Raw genomic sequence first — 19,278 nt, 5'->3', positions numbered from 1 at the left:
GCAACCCCCCAGCCCCTCCAGAAGTGTTCACTAAGGGGAAGGGGAGGTGTTTTCTTTAGCCATCCATAGAAGGGAGGAGGTTTCAGACTCCTCAGGTCAGTTCTCCAGCGTTGGAATTTGTCAATCAAGTCATCCTGGTGCTTGTAGTGCAGACCTGGAAGGGATTTCTAGGGCTACAGAGGTGGGGAAATAGGTAGTGAGCGGGGTGGACTAATCCCTGTGGATTAGTCTTCCCTCCCTTCCCCCACAGACTGTCCATCCAGGCTCCTGAGAGGTCCTCCCACCTTCTCTGTCCTCCCCAAGGCCCCTGCTTTGGTTCAGCTCTCCCAGCCTCCAAGGCTGTCCCCCTCCTACAGATCCACCTCCAAACAGTAGCCAAAGAAAGCCTTAAAAAACACACACCTCACTGTCCCCACCCCTTTCCAGCATGAAACCTCAGAATAAAGCTCAAACTTTTTACAATGACTTTGCACAGTTTAGCCCCCATGATCCAGCTTCTTGTATCTGACCTTTTCACCTCAGAGCAGCAGTATCATTAACTGTCGGGGACAAATTTTAACTCTTCAAAGAAGCTATGTGCCTTCTGGCCTCCTGGCCTTTGCTCCTATTATTTCTTCTGCCCTAGAATCTTCTCTTGGATTAGTCTTATCAAACCAGGTCTCAGGTTGAACGTATATCCCTTTTCCACAAAACCTTTCTTGCTCTATAAGCTGGGTCAGGTACCCCCTTAGGGATGCCACTGTTCCATGTACTTTATGCATCAGAGCTCTGACCATTCTGGGTTGTCACTGCCAGTGGCAGGGCTGTCTTTCTCACTGCACTATGAGATACATGGCAGTAGAGAGAGCAGGGGTCCTAGCTACCTCCTCTGTGCACAGGGGCTGGGCACAGAGAAGGGACTTGATCAACTCTTACTGAACAAATGAATGAATGAGTACCTAGAACATTGTACACAGAGACACTGAAATTCTCACAGGCAGAGAGAGTCCCATTGTCAGGTTGTCTGAATAATTTCAAGCTCTTGGCTCAAATTTTATTGTTCCTTTCTTTGTGTCTCATATCCCAGAATGCCGTCCTCCTGGATGGGGACAGGGTCCTACTCGTACTGGTGGGAGGGATAGGTGCTGTGCCCATCATACTCATCAGTAGTGAGGCAGCGCAGCATGAAGTGGCCCAGGTCATGTTTGGAGATGACCCTTGAGGGTCCTCGTCCATCCAGAGTCACTGTGTAGGCCCCAGTTATCGGCTGGTCCCCTGTGAGGTAAAGACAGAAAGGATGGCTGAAGCCAATGTCCTTTCCCACCCCCAGCGCATGATGACTACAAAAGCTTTGCCAGTGCCACCTGTGCCCTGCCCAGGTAGCACAACAGCCCAGAGGGACTTCCCATGTGCAGGCGCTTATCTGTACCGTTTGCTTCATCTGTTCAACAACTCCTTGTTTCTTTCCTATTATGCACCAGTGCAGTGTACCCAGTAGGGGACAAAACTGATGAGAATCTCTGTCCCCAGCAGACAGACATGCATTAGAAAAAGGCAACTAAAGCAAACAACTAAAGAGACAATGTTAGGAGGAAAGAGAAAAATCAGAGGTCAGGCTAGGATCTAGGGTTACAAATGGGCCAGCTGAGCCTTAGAGGAAGTCACCTCTCAGGCGTGCAAAGTGTCACTCTCCAGTGGTAAAGGCTGGATTTGCTATGGATCCCCCCAATTCTGGGTGCTTTCCTATCTCTGGACCTCACTGGGAGGACTGAGTGTCAGGTCTCAAGTATGATTCTGTGTTTTCCAGGCCCTGGAAGAAGAGACACATTCTGTGACAATGAATCGGTATGTTCCATGCTAGAGGTACAACTAGGTCTTTTTTCTTTACGGTGCTGGGGATAGAATCCAGGACCTTGTGCATACCAGGAAACACTCTACCAGGCCCAACTAGATCTTCCTTAGTAGGGACAGTGGACAGGCATAACCTGACTCTGGAGAAGGCATCTAGTGGCTGCACTATGATAATTAAAAATTGTATCTGACAGCAACCACCTAAATGTAGGGATCATATGTGATATCACCTGTGCAGGAGCAGCCTGAGATCATGTGCAATAAGGAACACATACTCACCCATGTGGCATTCCTGCCAAAAATGTCTAATTTGTATCAAAGAAAAATATAGAATATGGGACATTTAAAAAGAGCCAGGTGTGATGATGCATGCCTGTGGTGCCAGCTAGTCAGGAGGGCAAGAGGGGAGGATCTCTTGAGCCCAGGAATTGGAGACCAACATAGTGAGATCCCACCTCAAAAAAAAAAAAATATAGAGAGAGAGAGCTGGGCTCGGTGGCATACAGCAGTAATCCCAGCTACACGGGAGGCTGAGGCAGAAGGATTGCAAGTCTGAGGCCTGAAGTCAGCAATTTAGCAAGATTCTGTCTCAAAAAATAAAAAGGACTGGAAATGTACCTCATTGTTGACCTAGGTACCACAACAAACAAATAAATGTTTAAAAATAAAAATAAAAATAATACTTGGCTTGATTAATATTATGGAAAATGTTGTTGTTGTTGTTGTTTTTAAAGGGCAGGGGATATTGTTTCAGATTAAAGGGGAAATGCAACTGAATCTTGATTTGGGGTAGAAGAGGTAGGTTGAAAAGATATTTTCTGACAACTGGAGAAATTTGAGAATGGGGTGGATAATGAATGATGTAAGAGTTAATGTGTGTGTGGGGGGCTGGGGTTGTGGCTCAGCACACCTAAGGTACTGAGTTCTATTCTCAGCACCACATAAAAATACATAAATAAAATAAAGGCATTGTGTTCATCTAAAACTAAAAATATTTTTAAAAAAGAGTTAATGTCCATTTCCTTAGGTGTGATAACAGTTCTTATACAAATATCCTTCTTCTTGGGAGATGCCTGTTGAGGTATTAGGAGTGAAGTATGACATGGCTGAAAACTTCTCTCAAATAGTTCAGAAATGTACACACACATGCATACACACACACACATACCACACACACACATATTAAGGGGAAAATATTTATGGAGAGAGAGGTTCAGGACATGGCAATATATTAACTAATAAACCTAGACGAAGGGATCTCTAATGCCTTCAACATTTCTAGAGGTTCAAAAGTTTTCACATACACCAGAAAAACAAAATCTACAAACACACATGAAAAACATCCTAAAATATACTACTCTGGGTCAACTACTTTTCAGGCATGATCTCTGAGTAGTCACTTCAAGCAAGGTTAAGAAGTAGAATAATAGAGGCTGGGGTTGTGGCTCAGTGGTAAAGCACTTGTCTGGCAGGTATGAGGCACTTGGTTTTGATCCTCGGCACCGCATAAAAACAAATAAATAAAATAAAGGTATTGTGTCCATCTACAACTAAAAATATTAAATTTTTTAAAAAGTAGAATAATAGAGCCGGGAATTGACAAATGCATCTGTCTCTCTCTCCATTATTTATCTATCCCCGATAGAAATGTATGTTCCCTCATGAGAACAGGGACCACATCACCAGCACTTATCTGCCACCTGGCACACATTCACAAGTGAGAGGCATTTGTTGAATGAATGAGCCTCTCCCTAGGCCTGACTCTGCTGCTCTCAGAATGGGTTCCAGACCTGAGAAGGGAAAAAGAGGTGCAGTTGTGTTTTACCTTTTCCTTCTCATTATGATTTGGGCCTGGAATGTTCCCCAAAGTCTCATATGTTGAAGGCTTGGTCCCTAGAGCAGCAGTGTGCTGAGGTGGGGCCTTCGAGAAGGTGACTGGATCTTGAGGGCTCTAACCCCATCAGGAGGTTAATCCATTGTTAGATTCATAATTTGATGTCATTACTGAGAGATGGTAGAAATTTTGGGAGGGGTCTACTTGGAGGAAGGATGTCACTAGGACAAGATCTGGAGGGGTCTAGTTTATTTCTTTTTCTTTCTTTCTTTCTTTCTTTTTTTTTTTTTTTTTTAGCTCCTAGGGATTAAACCCAGGAGCTGACCTACCTTTCCCACCCCTTTAATTTTTATTTTGAGAAAGGGTCTCACTAAGTTGCTGAGTCTGTACTTGAACTTGTGAACCTCCTGTGTTAGCCTCCAGAGTAGTTAAGCTTACAGGTATGTGCCACCATCCTGGATGGAAGGATATATTTGTATTTGTCCCCAGTCCCATTCTCTCTCTCTCTCTCTCTCTCTCTCTCTCTTTCTCTGTGTGTGTGTGTGTGTGCGCGCGCTTTCTGGCTGTCATGAGTTGAGCAGCTTTCCTCTGCCATCTTTACAGGCATATAAATAAAGGATTCAGCGGACCATGCACTGAAATCTCTGAAACCCTCAGCCAAAATAGACCTTTCCTTCTTTCAATTGCTTTTCTCAGGTATTTGGTCACAGTGATGAAAAGTTGACCAACATGCTCTATAACATGACCACAAGTGTGTTTCCCCACATTAATTCATCTGACAACTACTAAGCACCTACAACATGCCAGGCTTTATATTAGGCATTAGGAACACAGCTGTGATCCAAACAAGATAAAACCCCTACTTTGGGTGGGGGGTGTAGTCAGTGGTAGAGACCTGACCCAACAGGTGCAAGGCCCTGGGTTCCATCCCAGTACCACAAACAAAAACCCCTCTGCTGTCAAAAGCTGACATTCCAGTGAGGGAGACACATACTCAATAAGATAAAGAAAGCATATATCTTCTATGTGTGGTAAGTTTAAGTCCCATCTCCTTGATTTAGGTCAGCCCTCATAACTTGTGTGTCACCCACCCTCTGGCCCTGGGTGCTGCGGATTGAACCTAGGGTCTTGGGCATGCTGAGCAAGTGCAATAACTTGCTTCTAATCAACAACATGCATTGGAAGTAGCACTAAAGGGGCTTTTGATACCAGGCCATAAAGATGATATAGCTTCCATAAGGCCCCGCCAGAGACTCTCACCTTGGGGACCCAGCTACCATGGTGTGAGGAAGCCCTGGCCACATGGGGAGGCCACCTGAAGATATCCAGCTGATGTCTGCATCAACCAGCAGACATATCTATGAGGAAGCCTTCCACTTGACACTAAGCCCAGCCACCATATGACCACAGCACTACTTGAGACTCCCAAGAAAGAGCCACCCATTGAGCCTAGTTACCTCCCAGTACTGGGTTACAGTCACCATAAACAATAGTAGTGGTTTCACATTTCTACATTCAGATGTCTTGTTAAGCAGAGATAACAGCATGTCAGGAGATTAAGAATGGAGATTAAGTAAAGCAGGGAAGACAGGGAAGGGTAGGAAGCATGTTTGCCTTTTTTGTTGTTGTTGTTTTTTGGAGGGGCACCTGGATATGAAATGGAATTTCTCTTTCTTCTTCCTTTTTTTTTTTTTTTTTTTTTTGGCACCGGGGATTGAACCCAGGGTTCTGGGACTGAACTCAAGGGCATTCAACCACTGAATCATATCCCTAGCTTTTTTTTTTTTTTTTTTGTATTTTATTTAGAGACAGAGTCTCACTGAGTTGCTTAGGGCCTTGCTAAATTACTGAGGCTGGCTTTGAACTTGAGATCCTCCTGCCTCAGCCTCCCAAGTCACTGGGATACAGACATGAGCCACCAGACCCAGCTGAACTGGGAATTTCATGATGTGCAATTGCCAAGGAAAGCCTTGTAGATCTCTCCAGAGGGCAGATGGGAACAAGCTGGCAGTGACAGGGCTGCTGGGTCCCAGCTCCACTCACCTATGTGTGGTGGCATCACGGCCACGTATTTCAGGCCTGATTCCTGCAGCACTTTGTGCATCCGGATGTGGTCATCAGTCACGTCCTGCAGTCGTGGGGGCACCTTGGCTGGGTCCCATAGCAGGAAGGCTGATGGGGAGACACAGGGCAGGGTCAGCCTGTGATGTTTTGACTTGGGGCCAGGACAAAATGCTACAGTGGCTCACTGCAGCCTTACAGTGAGTTGCAAAGGTGAGATCTCTTCAGCCACCTCTCTCAAACCCTACCTACGAGCAGACTGCGGATCACAGTGATTCTAAATCTGACCTCTCCCCACCCCTCCTGGTCCTATCCACTGTGACCTCCCGTTCTTCTCTGGTCTCCTTGTCCCTGACTCCCATCCCTCCCAGCCAAGGGAGCCTATGAACGAACACCTGAGTCAGGTCCTGTCCGTGGATCTCACTCAGGGTGAGAGCCAAGTCCTCAACAGGTTCAGCCCAGAGTCCCCAGCTGATCTGGCCCCATCGACTCCCTGACATCACCGCCCAGCATTTCCCTTCCAGTTGGCCTGTGCCAGCCACGCTCCACCCGGCAGCCTTTGCGACGGCTGGTCCCTCTGCCCCAGTGCGATTCCCTCTCCCTGCTTTTCCTTGCACACTTTGGTTAAAGGTTGACTCTCAGAGCAACTTTCCCTGACCAGCCTATTTAAAATTGCAATCCCGCCCTACCGACCACCCCCTTTACTCTGCCGGTTCTTTTCCCCCTGGTGTCCTTCCCAGCTTTCACACCAAAGTCACCCTTGGGCCTAATATACTACCTCCCTCCCTCCCTTGAAAGCTAGTTCCACAGACAGGGACTTTGGCATGTTCACTGTCCCATTCCCAGCCCTTAGAAGGGCTGGAACCCTGTAGGTGCTCAGTACATATTTGAAGGCATTCCATAGCCTAGCCGAGGCTCACATTTATAAAATGCTAACCAAGTCCCAACCCTGCTAAATGCTTGTTTGTTGCTTTGTCCTGGGGATTAAATCCAGGGCCACTCAACCACGGACCCACATCCTCAGGCCCTTTTTATATTTTATTTAGAGACAGGGTCTTACTAAGTTGCTATGGCTGGCTTTGAACTCATGATCCTCCTGCCTCAGTGCCTCAGCCTCCCGAGCTGATGGGATTACAGGTGTAAGCCACCCCCAAGCTAAATGCTTTAGGAGCAGTTTGGTAAGATGATTAAGAGCTCGGTTCGGTCTGAGTTGAAGTTCTCGGTCTCCCGCTGGCCAGCTGCCTATTTCTTCATGTGTAAACTGGGGTGATAGAAGATTGAGTTGGGGCTGGGGACGCTGCTCAGTAGCAGGGCAGGTGCTTAGCATGCACAAAGCCCTGGGTTCCATTCCAAGGACCAAAGAGAAAAAGTGTTGGAGTTAATGCAAATGGTTATGATGAGGTCTGGCACAGAGCAAAACTCAGTCACTGGTCGCTGTGATTGTCCCATTGGTTCATGGACAGCATGAGTCCCTCTTTACAGATGAGGAAACCAAGTCCCAAGGCCACACACACATAAGGGCCTCCCTCTTCATTCAGCATTGAGAACAGCCTCTCCCAAGGAGCAATCACAAGTCCAGTCTTTTACCCTGGGTTTCTTTCTAATCCTCTCAGAAACCTCCTTAGAAAACAACTCTCCCCAAACTGTGATGGATTAACTCCAGCTCCTAAGAGGACAAGGGTCTTTCTAATCATGAAACTTGAACCTGGAGGGAATATTTGACTCTAAGATTTAGGGACTAGAAGAGGCCTAGAGTTGATTTACTTGGCTGTGACAACAGCATTGTGTTCTAGAAGACAAAGTCCCTTTCTTAGGAGTTGCTGAAGGGCTTCCTGGTCATGTAACTCCACACCAAATAGTTTGGGAAAAGAAAAACAAAAATACTTGTGTACATTTATTTGTACACAGATAAGCCAATTATGATAAATTTTAACAATTTTCTTGGCAGTACTAGGGATTGAACCCAGGGCCTCACACATGCTAGGCAAGCATTCTACCATGGAGCCACATCCCTAACCCTTATAACATTTTCTTTTGAGATACGATCTTGCTAAGTTGTCCAGGCTAGCCTTGGGACTTTTGATCTTCCTGCTTCAGCCTCCCAAGTTGCTGGGATTGCAGGTGTGCACTACTGTGCCTGGCAATATCAGCAATTTTTGAATCGACGTGGCAGCAATATAAGTATTCATTCTATTATTTTGTGGTTTTTTTTTTGTTTGAATTTTTTTATATGCCAGGCATGATGGTAATCATGATGGAATCAATAATTCCAGCTACTCAGTAGGTTGAGGTAGGAATATTGCAAGTTTGAGGCCAGCTTGTGCAATTTGGTGAGATCCTGCCTTAAAGTAAAATAAAATAAAGGGCGGAGGATATAGCTCAGTAGAGACTTTGACTAGCATGTGAGAAGCCCTGGGCTTAATCCCCAGTACCAAAAATAGAAATTTATAATAATAATAAATATGGAAGATAGATGTGGTGGCATGGGCTTGTAGTACCAGCTATTTGGGAGGCTGAGGCTGGAAGGTCACTTGAGCCCAGGAGTTCGAGACTGGTCTGGGCAACATCATGTGACCTCATCTCAAGTTGCCTGTGCATGTGGGCACGGGGACACACAAACACAAAGAAAAGGGGGAGGGGGAGAGAGAGAGAGAGAGAGAGAGAGAGAGAAATCAAGAGCAAACCATTATAAAATTACAGGTCTGGGATTATTTCTCCATTTCAAAGCTTGAAGGAAAAAAAGCCATAAATGATTTTGCCTCCTGCCCTCCCGCTGGGCATGGCTGCCAGGGCTTTGGGCTTGCTGCCCCTGCTGCCTGGAGAACCATTACCCCCACCACACAGCCTGCCCTTGTGCCACGTCCTTTCCCAGGAGGCCATCTGTGGGACGAAACACAGGTGAGGGGGGTGGACTGTGGAGACAGGAGCCAAGTGCCTCTCCCTGCTCTGCCAGCCACAGATGTGTGAACTTAGGTGATCCAGCCGGATGGCCTTCCTGTGCCTTGGCTCCTGAGCTATGCCAGGGAGATGATAATAACAATAGCTGGCATCTCCTAAGCACCTACTATGTGCCACTTTGTGTATAAGCACCCAAAGGGGTTTTGCAAAGATTAAGTGGCTTTATCTCTTAAGCATCTAGCATCCAGTAAGTGCTCAATAAATACTGCTAGCATTCATTGCTCTTTTTTTTTTTTTTTTTTTTTTGCGCTGGAGATTGAACCCAGGGTGCTTTAGCATGGAGCTACATCCCCAGCCCTTTGTATTGTTTTGTATTTTGAGACAGGGTCTCCCTAAGTTGCTGAGGCTGGCCTTGTACTTGTGATTCTCTTCCTGTCTCAGCATTAATTGTTCTTGTTATGCACCCTGTAACCTTTTTTTATTACTCAGGACAACTATTATTGTTGTTGTTGTTATTATTATTATTACTATTTTGTGGTGTTGGGGACAGAACCCAGGCTCTACGCATGCTAGGCAAGGACTCAGCCAAATCCCCAACCCCTTAGGACAACTATTCGTTTAAGGTCCATCCCTCCATAACTGGGAGTCCAGGGGCAGAGAGCTGGTGTGCAGCCATCCTCTGCCATTCTGCAAGGCTCCCCCCGACCTTTCCTGGGCCATCTCCCTGGGCTCCCATAGTTCCCTCAGGCTTCTCTTGGTCTGGCCCTGACCCTATGCCTGTTCCTTCTCCCTCCCGCCCTGTTCCTCTGGGATGTCAGTGTGACCATGACAGTTTACCACTTCTCTCCCATCTGGACTGCAACGTCCAGGACTGTGTGGGTCACCACTGTGTCCACAGCATCACTCAGCAAGGTCAAGGCAAAGGCATGGCAACTTAGAAGAGCTTCAATGTCACCTTTCAGAGGGCCGGTCCAGTCCCCGCCCTCTAGTTCAGCCCCCCCTCCGTGACCCCACCACCCACCCGAGGTGCAGGCCACGACCTTGTCCACTCCATGAGCCTTCATGGCCGCCACAATGTTCCGGGCGCCCTCGGACATCACTGTAGTGGGACCTTAGAGGGGACAGAGAGTGGCTGTCACTGGTGGGCGGCGGCGGCGGTGGTGGCAGAGGTGGCAGGGGTGGGGCTGGGGGCGGGAGTGGTGCCGGGGGTCGAGGTACAGGAAGGGGCCGTGGACAGAGGGGGGGCTCAGTACTGAGATCAGTGCCGGTGCCCAGCAGCACGATGACAGCATCCTGCCCGGCTACGGTCTTGTCCACGTCAGCTGCCTGACGAACGTCACCAACTATCACATGGTTTGGCTGGGGCCCCTCCGATGGCAGTCTGGAGGTGTCCCGAACCAGCACAGTCACCTCATAACCTGTGGGCAAAGGGAGCAGAGAGGCAGGTCAGTGGGCTTGTGGGCTGGCACTCGAGCTCCATGCGCTGGGCCCTGGAGGGTGCCATGAGCCCCCAAGTTCATCCCCCAGGTGCCCTGTTCTGGGGCAGTGATCTTCAAACATTTTTGCTGGTTCATCCACAGTTGATGTCCAGCTAGTTGTGGGCGATGCCTTCATGCCCACATACAAACAGTCTTCACCAGAGGCTCCCCGAACCCCACACCCGCTACCCTCCAGCACAGAAGGGGCTGATGTCTGGCAGGGCACTGCTCTATGCTGCCCCCAAAGTGACCAGTGTTGAGACTGGACCCAGACCCTGGCCTCACTTGTGGAGGCCCAGCCTTCCTTTAGTGCTCATTGATGTACATGTCTGAAGACACGAACGGTGTAAACATACTTTTTACACAACCAGACATATGAAAAATTGTGCTCTATGTGTGTAATGTGATCTGTAATGCATTCTGTCATATATAACACATTAGAATTAAACAAAGAATTCAAATCAGTACTGTACGTGATCAAAACAAGACATTCTACAGGACTGTAATTGATCTTATCATTTGGAAAAAATTCCAAACATTATCAAATCCTATTTTAAGGGTCGTAATAAACATATTATTGATCAATGTAAAAAAAAAATTTGAATATCACCTTAGTATGTCCCCTCCCAAAAGAATTTTGGCTAACTCTGTCTCCCTAGACCCCAACACACACACACACACACACACACACACACACACACACACTTTTTAAAGTTCATAATTAACATATTTCTTCCTTTGTTTTAAATAGTGGCAAAGGAACTTAATGTTTGGGTGTATTGTTATGGTTATATTTTAAAAATAAAATGATTAGTCATGATCTCTAAACGTTTGTGACCTCTCCAGTTCATGTTGAAGGTAAGGTTTTGGGGAGGCAATTGGGTTTAGATGAGGCCAGGAGGGCAGGGTCCCCACAATGGGCTTACTGTTCTTTTTTTTTTTTTTTTTTCCTTTGGTACTAGGAATTGAACCCAGTGGCACTTAACCACTGAGCCACACCCCCATCCCTTTTTCATATTTTATTTTGCAACAGAGTCTTGCTAAGTTGCTGAGGCTGGCTTTGAACTCAAAATCCTCTGCCTAGAGAGCCACTGGGATTGTCATGATTGCTCTTGTAAAAGGATAGATTCATAATTTGATGGCATTATTGGGAGGTGGTAGAAACTGGGGGAGATGGGACCTAGCTGAAGGGAGTGGGTCTTGGGGCACACCCTTCAGGACTAGATCTTGTCCCAGGCCCCTTCCTTTGGATTAGACAATTGTTTCTTCTTCTTTTTAATATTTTATTTTTTTTAGTTGTAGTTGGACACAATACCTTTATTTTTTAAATTTTATGTTTATGTGGTGCCGAGGATCGAACCCAGGGCCCCACTCATTCTAGGCGAGTGCTCTTCTGCTGAGCCCCAGCCCCAGCCCCTAGACAATTGTTCCTTTTTTCCCTCCCTCCTTCCTTCCCTCCCCTTCTCTCTTCTCTCTTTGAGACAAGGTCTTACTAAGCTGTCCATGCTAGCTCCAAACTCCTGGGTTCAAGCGATCCACCAGCCCCAGTCTCTTGAGTAGCTGGGATTACAAGCACACACCACCACACCAAAAACACAACCAACAAATGCAAAACCAGATAAACTGCAAATTATCAAAATTAAAACCTTTTATCCCTCAAAAGAAACCATCAAGGGCTGGGACTGGGGCTCAGCTGTAGCGCACTTGCCTGGCATGTGTGAGGCACTGGGTTCGATTCTCAGCACCACATATAAATAAATAAAATAAAGATCTATCAACAAACAAGAAAAAAAATTTTATAAGTAAGAAAGTAAAAATACAACCTACAGAACGGGAGAAAAATTTTGTAAGCCTATCTGATAAGGGACTTGCATTTATATAAAAGGACTTTTATAACACAATGTTAAACATAAATGACCCAACTAAAAATATACACAACATCCTTTGAATAAGATGCCCAAATGGCCAACAAGCCCATGAAAATAGGTTCAATCCCATTAGCCATCATGGAATGCAAATAATCAGAGCCACAATGAGATATCACTTCACAGCACTCGCATGGCGAGAATATAGAGATAAACGCCCACGATCCTGCGAGGAAATGAACCTCAAGCGCTGCCGATGGCCACACAGAAGGGTGCAGCTGCTTTGGCAATCTGCCTGGCAGGTCTCCAAAAGATAAAACCCAGCGGTACCATATGACCCAGAATTCTCAGATGTATGCCCAGGAGTCACGAAAACATGCTTTTCACACAAAAACTTGCACATGTATGTTTATAGTAGCATTATTCCTAACATCTATCAACTGCTTAATGGATGAATGCAGTATCACTGGGCAACATAAATGAATGATATGCTTCAACATAGATGCACCTGGAGAAAAAAAATTTTTTTTTTTTCCCAAGTGAGAGAAGACAGTCACAAAGAACCAACATCATGGGGCTGGGGTCATGGCTCAGTGGTAGAGTTCTTGCCTAGCATGCGTGAGGCACTGGGTTCGATTCTCAGCACTGCATATAAATAAATGAATAAAATAAAGGTTCATCAATATCCAAAATAAAACATTAAAAAAAGAACCAATATTATATGATTACATTAATATTAAATGTCTAGAACAGCAAATTCATAAAAACAGAAGCAGGGAAGTGGTTCCCTAGGGCTGGGAGAAGGATTGGGCTGGAAAATAGGGTTTATTTTGGGGATGACAAAAATGTTCTTTTTTTTTTTTTTTTGGTACTGGGGATTGTAGTAGAGGCTGGGGTTATGACTCACTGGGTTCAAGCCTCAGCACCACATAAAAATAAATAAATAAAAGTTTGTGTACATCTATAGCTAAAAAAATTTTTTAAAAATATATTTTTAGTACTACATGGACATAATAACTTTATTTTCTTTTATTTACTTATTTTTATGTGGTGCTGAGTATGGAACCCAGTGCCTCACATGTGCTAGGCAAGCACTCTGCCACTGAGTCACAATCCCTGTCCCTTTTTATTTTTTATTTTGAGACAGGGTCTTGCTAAGTTGCTTAGGGCCTTGTTAAGTTACTGAGGCTGGCTTTGAAATTTCGATCCTCCTGCCTGAGCCTCCTGAGACACTGGGATTATAGGAGTGCACCATCGTGCCCAGTGTCAAAATGTTCTAAACTGATTATGAGAATACTTGCGCAACTCTGAATATGCTGAGAACCACGGAATGGTATATTTTAAAGGGGTGGATTATATAGTGTGTGAATTATAGCTCTATAGTGCTGTTAAACATATAAAAGTGCCGGGTGCAGTGGCACACGCCTGTAATCCCAACCATTTGGGAGGCTGAGGCAGGAGGATCACAAATTCAAAGCCAGCCTACAATTTAGCAAGGCCTTAAACAACTTTGTGAGGGCTGGGGATACAGCTCAGTTGGTAGAGTGCTTGCCTCACATCTCACATGCACAAGGCCCTGGGTTCAATCCCCAGCACCACCCAAAAAAAAAAAAAAAAAAAAAAAAAAATGCTTAGTAAGATCCTGTCTCAAAACAAAAATAAAGGCTGGGAATGCAGCTCAGTGGTTAAGCACCCCTGGGTTCAATCTCTGGTACCTCAAAACTAAAACAAACAAAAAAATCTACAAAAGCAAAACCAAGACAAAATTAACCAAAAGTTTAGCACAGAACACTGAAATAAGCATCATCTGATTGTTTGCTGTCATGCCTTTTGATCATCCCACAGTTTTACCCCTTGGCCTGGACCAGCCCTGAGTCTTGTTCCTGGCCCTTTCCGGGGTCTTCTTCAGGCTCCTGGGCCCTGGCCTGCTCCCCCCAACCATATTCCACATGGCAGTCACAACTTTCCAGCCATCTCCAAGAGCCTCTGCTCAGGGGCCTCCCACAACCCGACCTGAAGCCCACAACAGAGACTTGTGATGGCCTCAGGGCTCTCAGGATCCGACCTTTCCTCCTCTCCAGGGAACCACTGCATTTCTTTCAGTTCCTCAAACACAACCTGCTGCTCCCCCACCCCCACCCCACCTCCTGGTTTTGCACACATCATCCCTCTGCTGGGACACCCTTCACCCCCTTTCCCCAGGTGCCCCAGCCACTTGTGCTTCCTCTGTCATGGCTCCCCCTCTGCTGACCTGCCGTAAACCAAGGGCCCTGTGAGTCCACTGCCACCGCCCTGACCTTTTACAAACAGGAAAACTCAGGCTTTATCATCTCAGGGACCCAGGTTCAAACTCTGGCCCTACCGCTTTCTGGCTGAGGAACCTGCAGCCCCTTCCTCCATCAGACCCCAACTTCTTGGTCTCTGAAATGAGAGCACCCCACCCAGCAAACCCGTCCTCCATGACCCCCTTTTCACAAAGGAATGACACACAGGAGAGCAGCAGGGGTTTGCCGGGAGCCAATGTGGGCATTGCCTAATTACCACACAAAATAAGGAAATATAGAAACCTTGTAATGTTGCCAAAAGCTCTGAAGCCAATCCAACAACAAGGATATGGTTTTGAGAAGAAAAAAGACGGTTTATGGCTTTGCCAGCAAAGGAGAAACAGAGGGGACTCCTGTCCCAAAGGTTGTGATTCCGCCCATCAGCAGGAACAGGTTTTTTTTTGTTTTTTTTAAAGAGGTAATTCAGAGAAAATGAGATTAGAGAGGAAAGAGATCAGGGAAAAGAAGATCAGGGAGGAGAAGATCAGAGAGAAAAAAGCTGAGGAAAAAAAAAAAGTAAGTTTCAAAGCCATAAGGGATATAGTCAAAGTATCAAGTGAACCCCCGTTACAGTAAGTTGTGCGTATATCTTTTTATTTTTTAAAGTACTTATTGATGGGCACTCTACCACTAAGATAACACCACTATCCCCTTTTTATTTTGAGACAGGGTCTTGCTAAGTTACAGACTCTGGCCTTAAACTTTCGATCCTCCTGCCTCAGCCTCCTGGGTTGCTAGGATTACAGGCACATGTCACCATTGCAGATGGGCGTATCTCTTTTATATTTATATTTTTATTTTTTTTATATTGGGGATTGAACTTAAGGGTGTTCTGAGCCACATCCCCAGCTCTTCTTACTTTTTATTTTGAGACAGGGTTTGACAGGGTCTCACTGAATTATGTAGGGCCTGTCTGAGTTGCAAAGTCTGGCCTTGAACTTGTGATAACTTGTGATCCTCTTGCCTCAGCCTCCCCAGTCACTGGGATTACAGGTATGTACCAACATTCCCAGCTGCACAGATCTTTTTGAGAAACATGTTGTTATAGTCTGAATGTTTGTGTTTTCCTCCAAAATGCACCTGATCACCAAGGTGATGATATTAGAAGGGGGCCTTGGGAGGTTGGTTATGCTCTCATGAATTAGAATCATGCCCATATCAGAGACCTCAGAGAGCTAGCAAGCCCCTTGCACCATGCGAAGACTCAGCTATCAGACGGCTGGCCCTTATCAGGCACCAGCAGGGCCTTGATATTGAATTTCCAGCCTCCAGAACTGTGCAAAATGTACTTCTGTTGTTTATGATCACATAGTTAAGGTATTTGTTAGAGAAACCCAAACAGACCCAGACACGTCCTCCCAATCGCGAGAACTTTGAACACAGGCACAGCATAAGGGTCACTGTGGGTTTTGACATTATTAGTGATGAGTGGCAATACTCATAAAGATCCCCTAAAATGCCAAGGGCTGTGCTACATTCCTTCTATGAATAAATAGATAAATGGGGTATTTAAAAAAAAAAGAATTTTAAGTCCCCAGCACCATACAATTTTTAAAAACTTAATAACTTAATTCACACATATCTTTTCATTCTGTGGTACTGGGGATTGAACCCAGGAGTGCTCTATCACTAAGTCACAACCCAGTGTTTAATTTTATTTTGAGACAGAATCTCACTACAGAATCTCAAAACATGACTTGTGATCCTCCTGTCTCAGCCTCATAACTCACATTTAAATTTAAAGGGCCAGATGTGGCCAGTAGCTACCATATCAAATAGAATGGATTCACACATTTTACCCTTTATAAAGAACAAGACCCAGGCTTGGTGGCACATGCCTGTAATCCCAGCAGCTTGGGAGGCTGAGGCAGGAAGATGGTGAGTTCAAAGCCAGCCTCAGCAACTCAGTGAGGCCCTAAGCAACTCAGTGAGACCCTTTCTCCAAATAAATACAAAATGAGGCTGGAGATGTGATTGAGTGGTGGAGTGTCCCTGAGTTCAATCCTCAGGTACCCCCCACTCTCCACCAAAAACCCAAGAGTGTTCATTAGTTATTTCCAAGCCTTTAAAATATATATATAGAAATCCATTCCCTTATTTACATTTTTCTGTTAATTTTATTTTGAAATAAATGACCTATAAAGAAGTTTCAAGACCCAGATTTCTCATTTTGCTTTTGCCTTATCACTCTCTCTTTAAACATAACATGCATAATTATATACATTTGCATGTACATATATTTATACATGTATATAGACATACATATTTTCCCCCTGATTATGAGAATAAATTCCAGAGGTCAAGCCCCTTTAAAGCTTTTTGATCTCAATCTTTAGTATAAAATGGATTTCACTGCCTAACCCAGTGCACACATATATAATTAAAACAAAACTTTCACAAAGCTAACAATATGTGATACATTTTGATACTGTTGGAACTTAATATATTTCAAAACCTATATGACCTACAGTTTGACAAGCATCAGATTACAATTCTACAAAGTAGCTATTATCATGCCTATTCTGAGGATGGGAAACTGAAACACCATTTTTTAGGTAACTGGGCCAAGGCCACACAGCTAGTAGGTAGATAAGGTAAAATTTTATACATAAGCAAGTCTGACCCAGAGCCTAAAGAATTCAGAGCTAGGCTATAACGGAAACTGAATCAGCCAAAGGATATTTATTGATCACCAACTGCTCAATGGCTACTGTTCAAAGCACTTCCCATATTGTATCTACTTTAATCATTGTAAGTGACCCAAGGCAAGTACAACTAATTTCATCCCCACTTTATAGATATCTAGGCACACAGTTAATCTAGTCACACAGTTCTAGATGACAAAGCATACGGTCACACAGGTGTTTAGTGTCAGAGTTGGCCTCCTGAAAGTAGGCAGGCTGACACTAGTTTGTGCTTGTCAGGAATCTTGACCTTGCTTGAATTACACTGAAAATAAAATCTCAATTCAATTTTAGGTCAGGGTCGCCCCTAGACTCCAACTCTCATTCCCCTAGGTGCACTTCCAGTCGTGACCAGCAGGGTGGGCAAGCGGGCCCTAGTGGTATTGGGGATTAAAGGTGAAGGAAACATGGAAATCCAGATATTCGGGATGACTCAGCACTTCTCAACTTCTCCCTCTTCCTTCCCCAGCCTACCCTAGAAATGCTGATCAGCAAATGGGTTTTCACTGGTCTCCCTTCCCACAAGTCAAGATCCTCACAAGGTGGTGTTGGGGGAGGGGGTGGAGGGGGAAGCCTGCCTAATGAGGAACTGTTTCAGAAAAGTCCCAAAGGAGGGCTGGGCTGGGATTCTGGTGGCCTCCACCCTTTTGGGTCGTGCAGATAGTCAATATCTTCAGAGTTACCAATGTTTGCAGGGGTGGGGCTCTATATCTTGAAGTCCCAGGCCCAGCCGGAAGAGGGTAAACTCTGGACTGGAGAGGCAGAAGACGCGAGGATCCTGCACCCTCTTCTGGAGCAACTCTGAACTTTCAGCCTTTGGTGACTTACCTAGGACTAGTGCTCACAAGTCCTGACTCACTCATGTCTCTGTGACCTCTTCCTGTTAGGTGCTCACAGCAACCTGCCTCCTAAACTTTCCTATTTCCAGCTCTGGTGTCCAAGCCAAAGCCCATGGACATTTTTGGTGCTTACGCCTATGAACTGGGTTCAAATCCCAGCACTGCCACTCACCGGCTGTGGTATTGGGGCAGAATTTCTGGGCCTCAGTTTTCTCATCTGTCAAGGGAGGCAGGGAATACTAGTTCCCCCTCCAAAATGAGGGCTGCCTGGATTTAACTCATGTAGCGAGAAGGCACGGCTAGGCAGCAAGCCTTTGCTAACTCAGTAAACCCTCTCTGGGTGTGCTAATGACAATCACAACCACAACCACAATCACATTTCATAAGAGCTCTGGATTTACTGTCACTGGAGTCCCCTAGGCTCCCATAGCCCATTTCTATGCCTTGGACTCACATAAAACTGAATATCACAGTTTCACCCATTTCTGCCCCGGCACCCCCAAACTTGTTTCGCTCCCTGAAGCTTCACACACTTGGTTGGGACACTGATGACCCCAACCAGCCTGTGCCCGGCTCCAGCCCCACGATGTCTCTTCCTAGTGCTCTCCGGGTGTACCCTGTGACTCCCCCTCCCGCCCCGGCTCATGCCTGCTTGCACCGCCTGCGCCATGGTGGTGAGCCCGGTCCTGCCAGTGGCGCCGAAGATCGCGATCTTCTTGACAGCCATGCTTCGGGGGTCCTGGATGTGCAAGGCCTGAGACTCTGGACGCGCGGGAACCCTATGACTGCTGGGCGGCACTTTCCGCCCTTCCCAGTCGGAGGGACGGGGCGGGGCCAGCTCGGAGGGGCCCGCCTCTGTCCCCCGCACCCGGCTCGAGTCAATTGGGTGGGCGGGTGGAAGCAACAGACCACGCCTTCCGCTGGGAGGAAAGCTAGTCAACTTGCAGTTTTTTTTTTTTTTTTTTTTTTACTGCCTAGCACCACCCTCTCAGACCGCCCTTTATACTTGGAGGAACGCCGCCCGCTTGGAGGGGAGCAAGTGGGCGGGGTCAGGAGAGGGGGCCGCTCGGCGCCCCGCCTCCGCGCTCAAGCCGCCGGGGGGCAGGGGCGGAGCGATGAGCCACGCCCACCAGGCTTTCCTGGCTCACGCCCGTTCTCCCAGGACTCGCCTGCAGTGGTGGTACTTGCACTACTGCTCAGGGTCTCCTACAACAAACAAAGGGAGAAGTGAGGGAGGACACTGTGGGTGTGTGAGTGTGACACTGGGTAATGAGTGCCTATGCACCCGCGTGACCTTAAGTAACCACAAGGGAGAGCATGATTGTGGATGACAGCTTGTGTCATTCTTGTGTTACAATGTGACTGTGAATCCACGTGTGGTCAACATTGATGCTCCCTGTAATCTGTGGTGACACTGTGGATGACAGTGTGTCAGCCTGTGTGATATGGTGTGAGATTTGTGTAA

At 46.2% G+C, this 19,278-nt stretch overlaps 1 protein-coding gene across 1 annotated transcript; it reads right to left on the bottom strand.

Moving 5' to 3' along the window:
* Positions 1 to 1,008: 1,008 nt before the first annotated feature.
* Positions 1,009 to 18,718, bottom strand: BLVRB (biliverdin reductase B). The gene is made up of 5 exons (XM_081273826.1): positions 18,462 to 18,718; positions 9,877 to 10,041; positions 9,645 to 9,734; positions 5,708 to 5,836; positions 1,009 to 1,254 (listed from the first exon to the last, which is right to left on the bottom strand). Exons 1-5 carry the CDS (start codon positions 18,538 to 18,540, stop codon positions 1,097 to 1,099), a joined length of 621 nt encoding a protein of 206 aa, XP_081129952.1. The 5' UTR covers positions 18,541 to 18,718; the 3' UTR covers positions 1,009 to 1,096.
* Between the last annotated feature and the right edge of the window lie 560 nt (positions 18,719 to 19,278).

This window comes from Spermophilus citellus (assembly GCF_964194105.1).
Source record: "Spermophilus citellus genome assembly, chromosome: 18".
Lineage (NCBI taxonomy): Eukaryota > Metazoa > Chordata > Mammalia > Rodentia > Sciuridae > Spermophilus > Spermophilus citellus.
The sequence above is the reverse complement of the archived record's forward strand: the minus strand, read 5'-3'. Positions and strand labels throughout refer to the sequence as shown.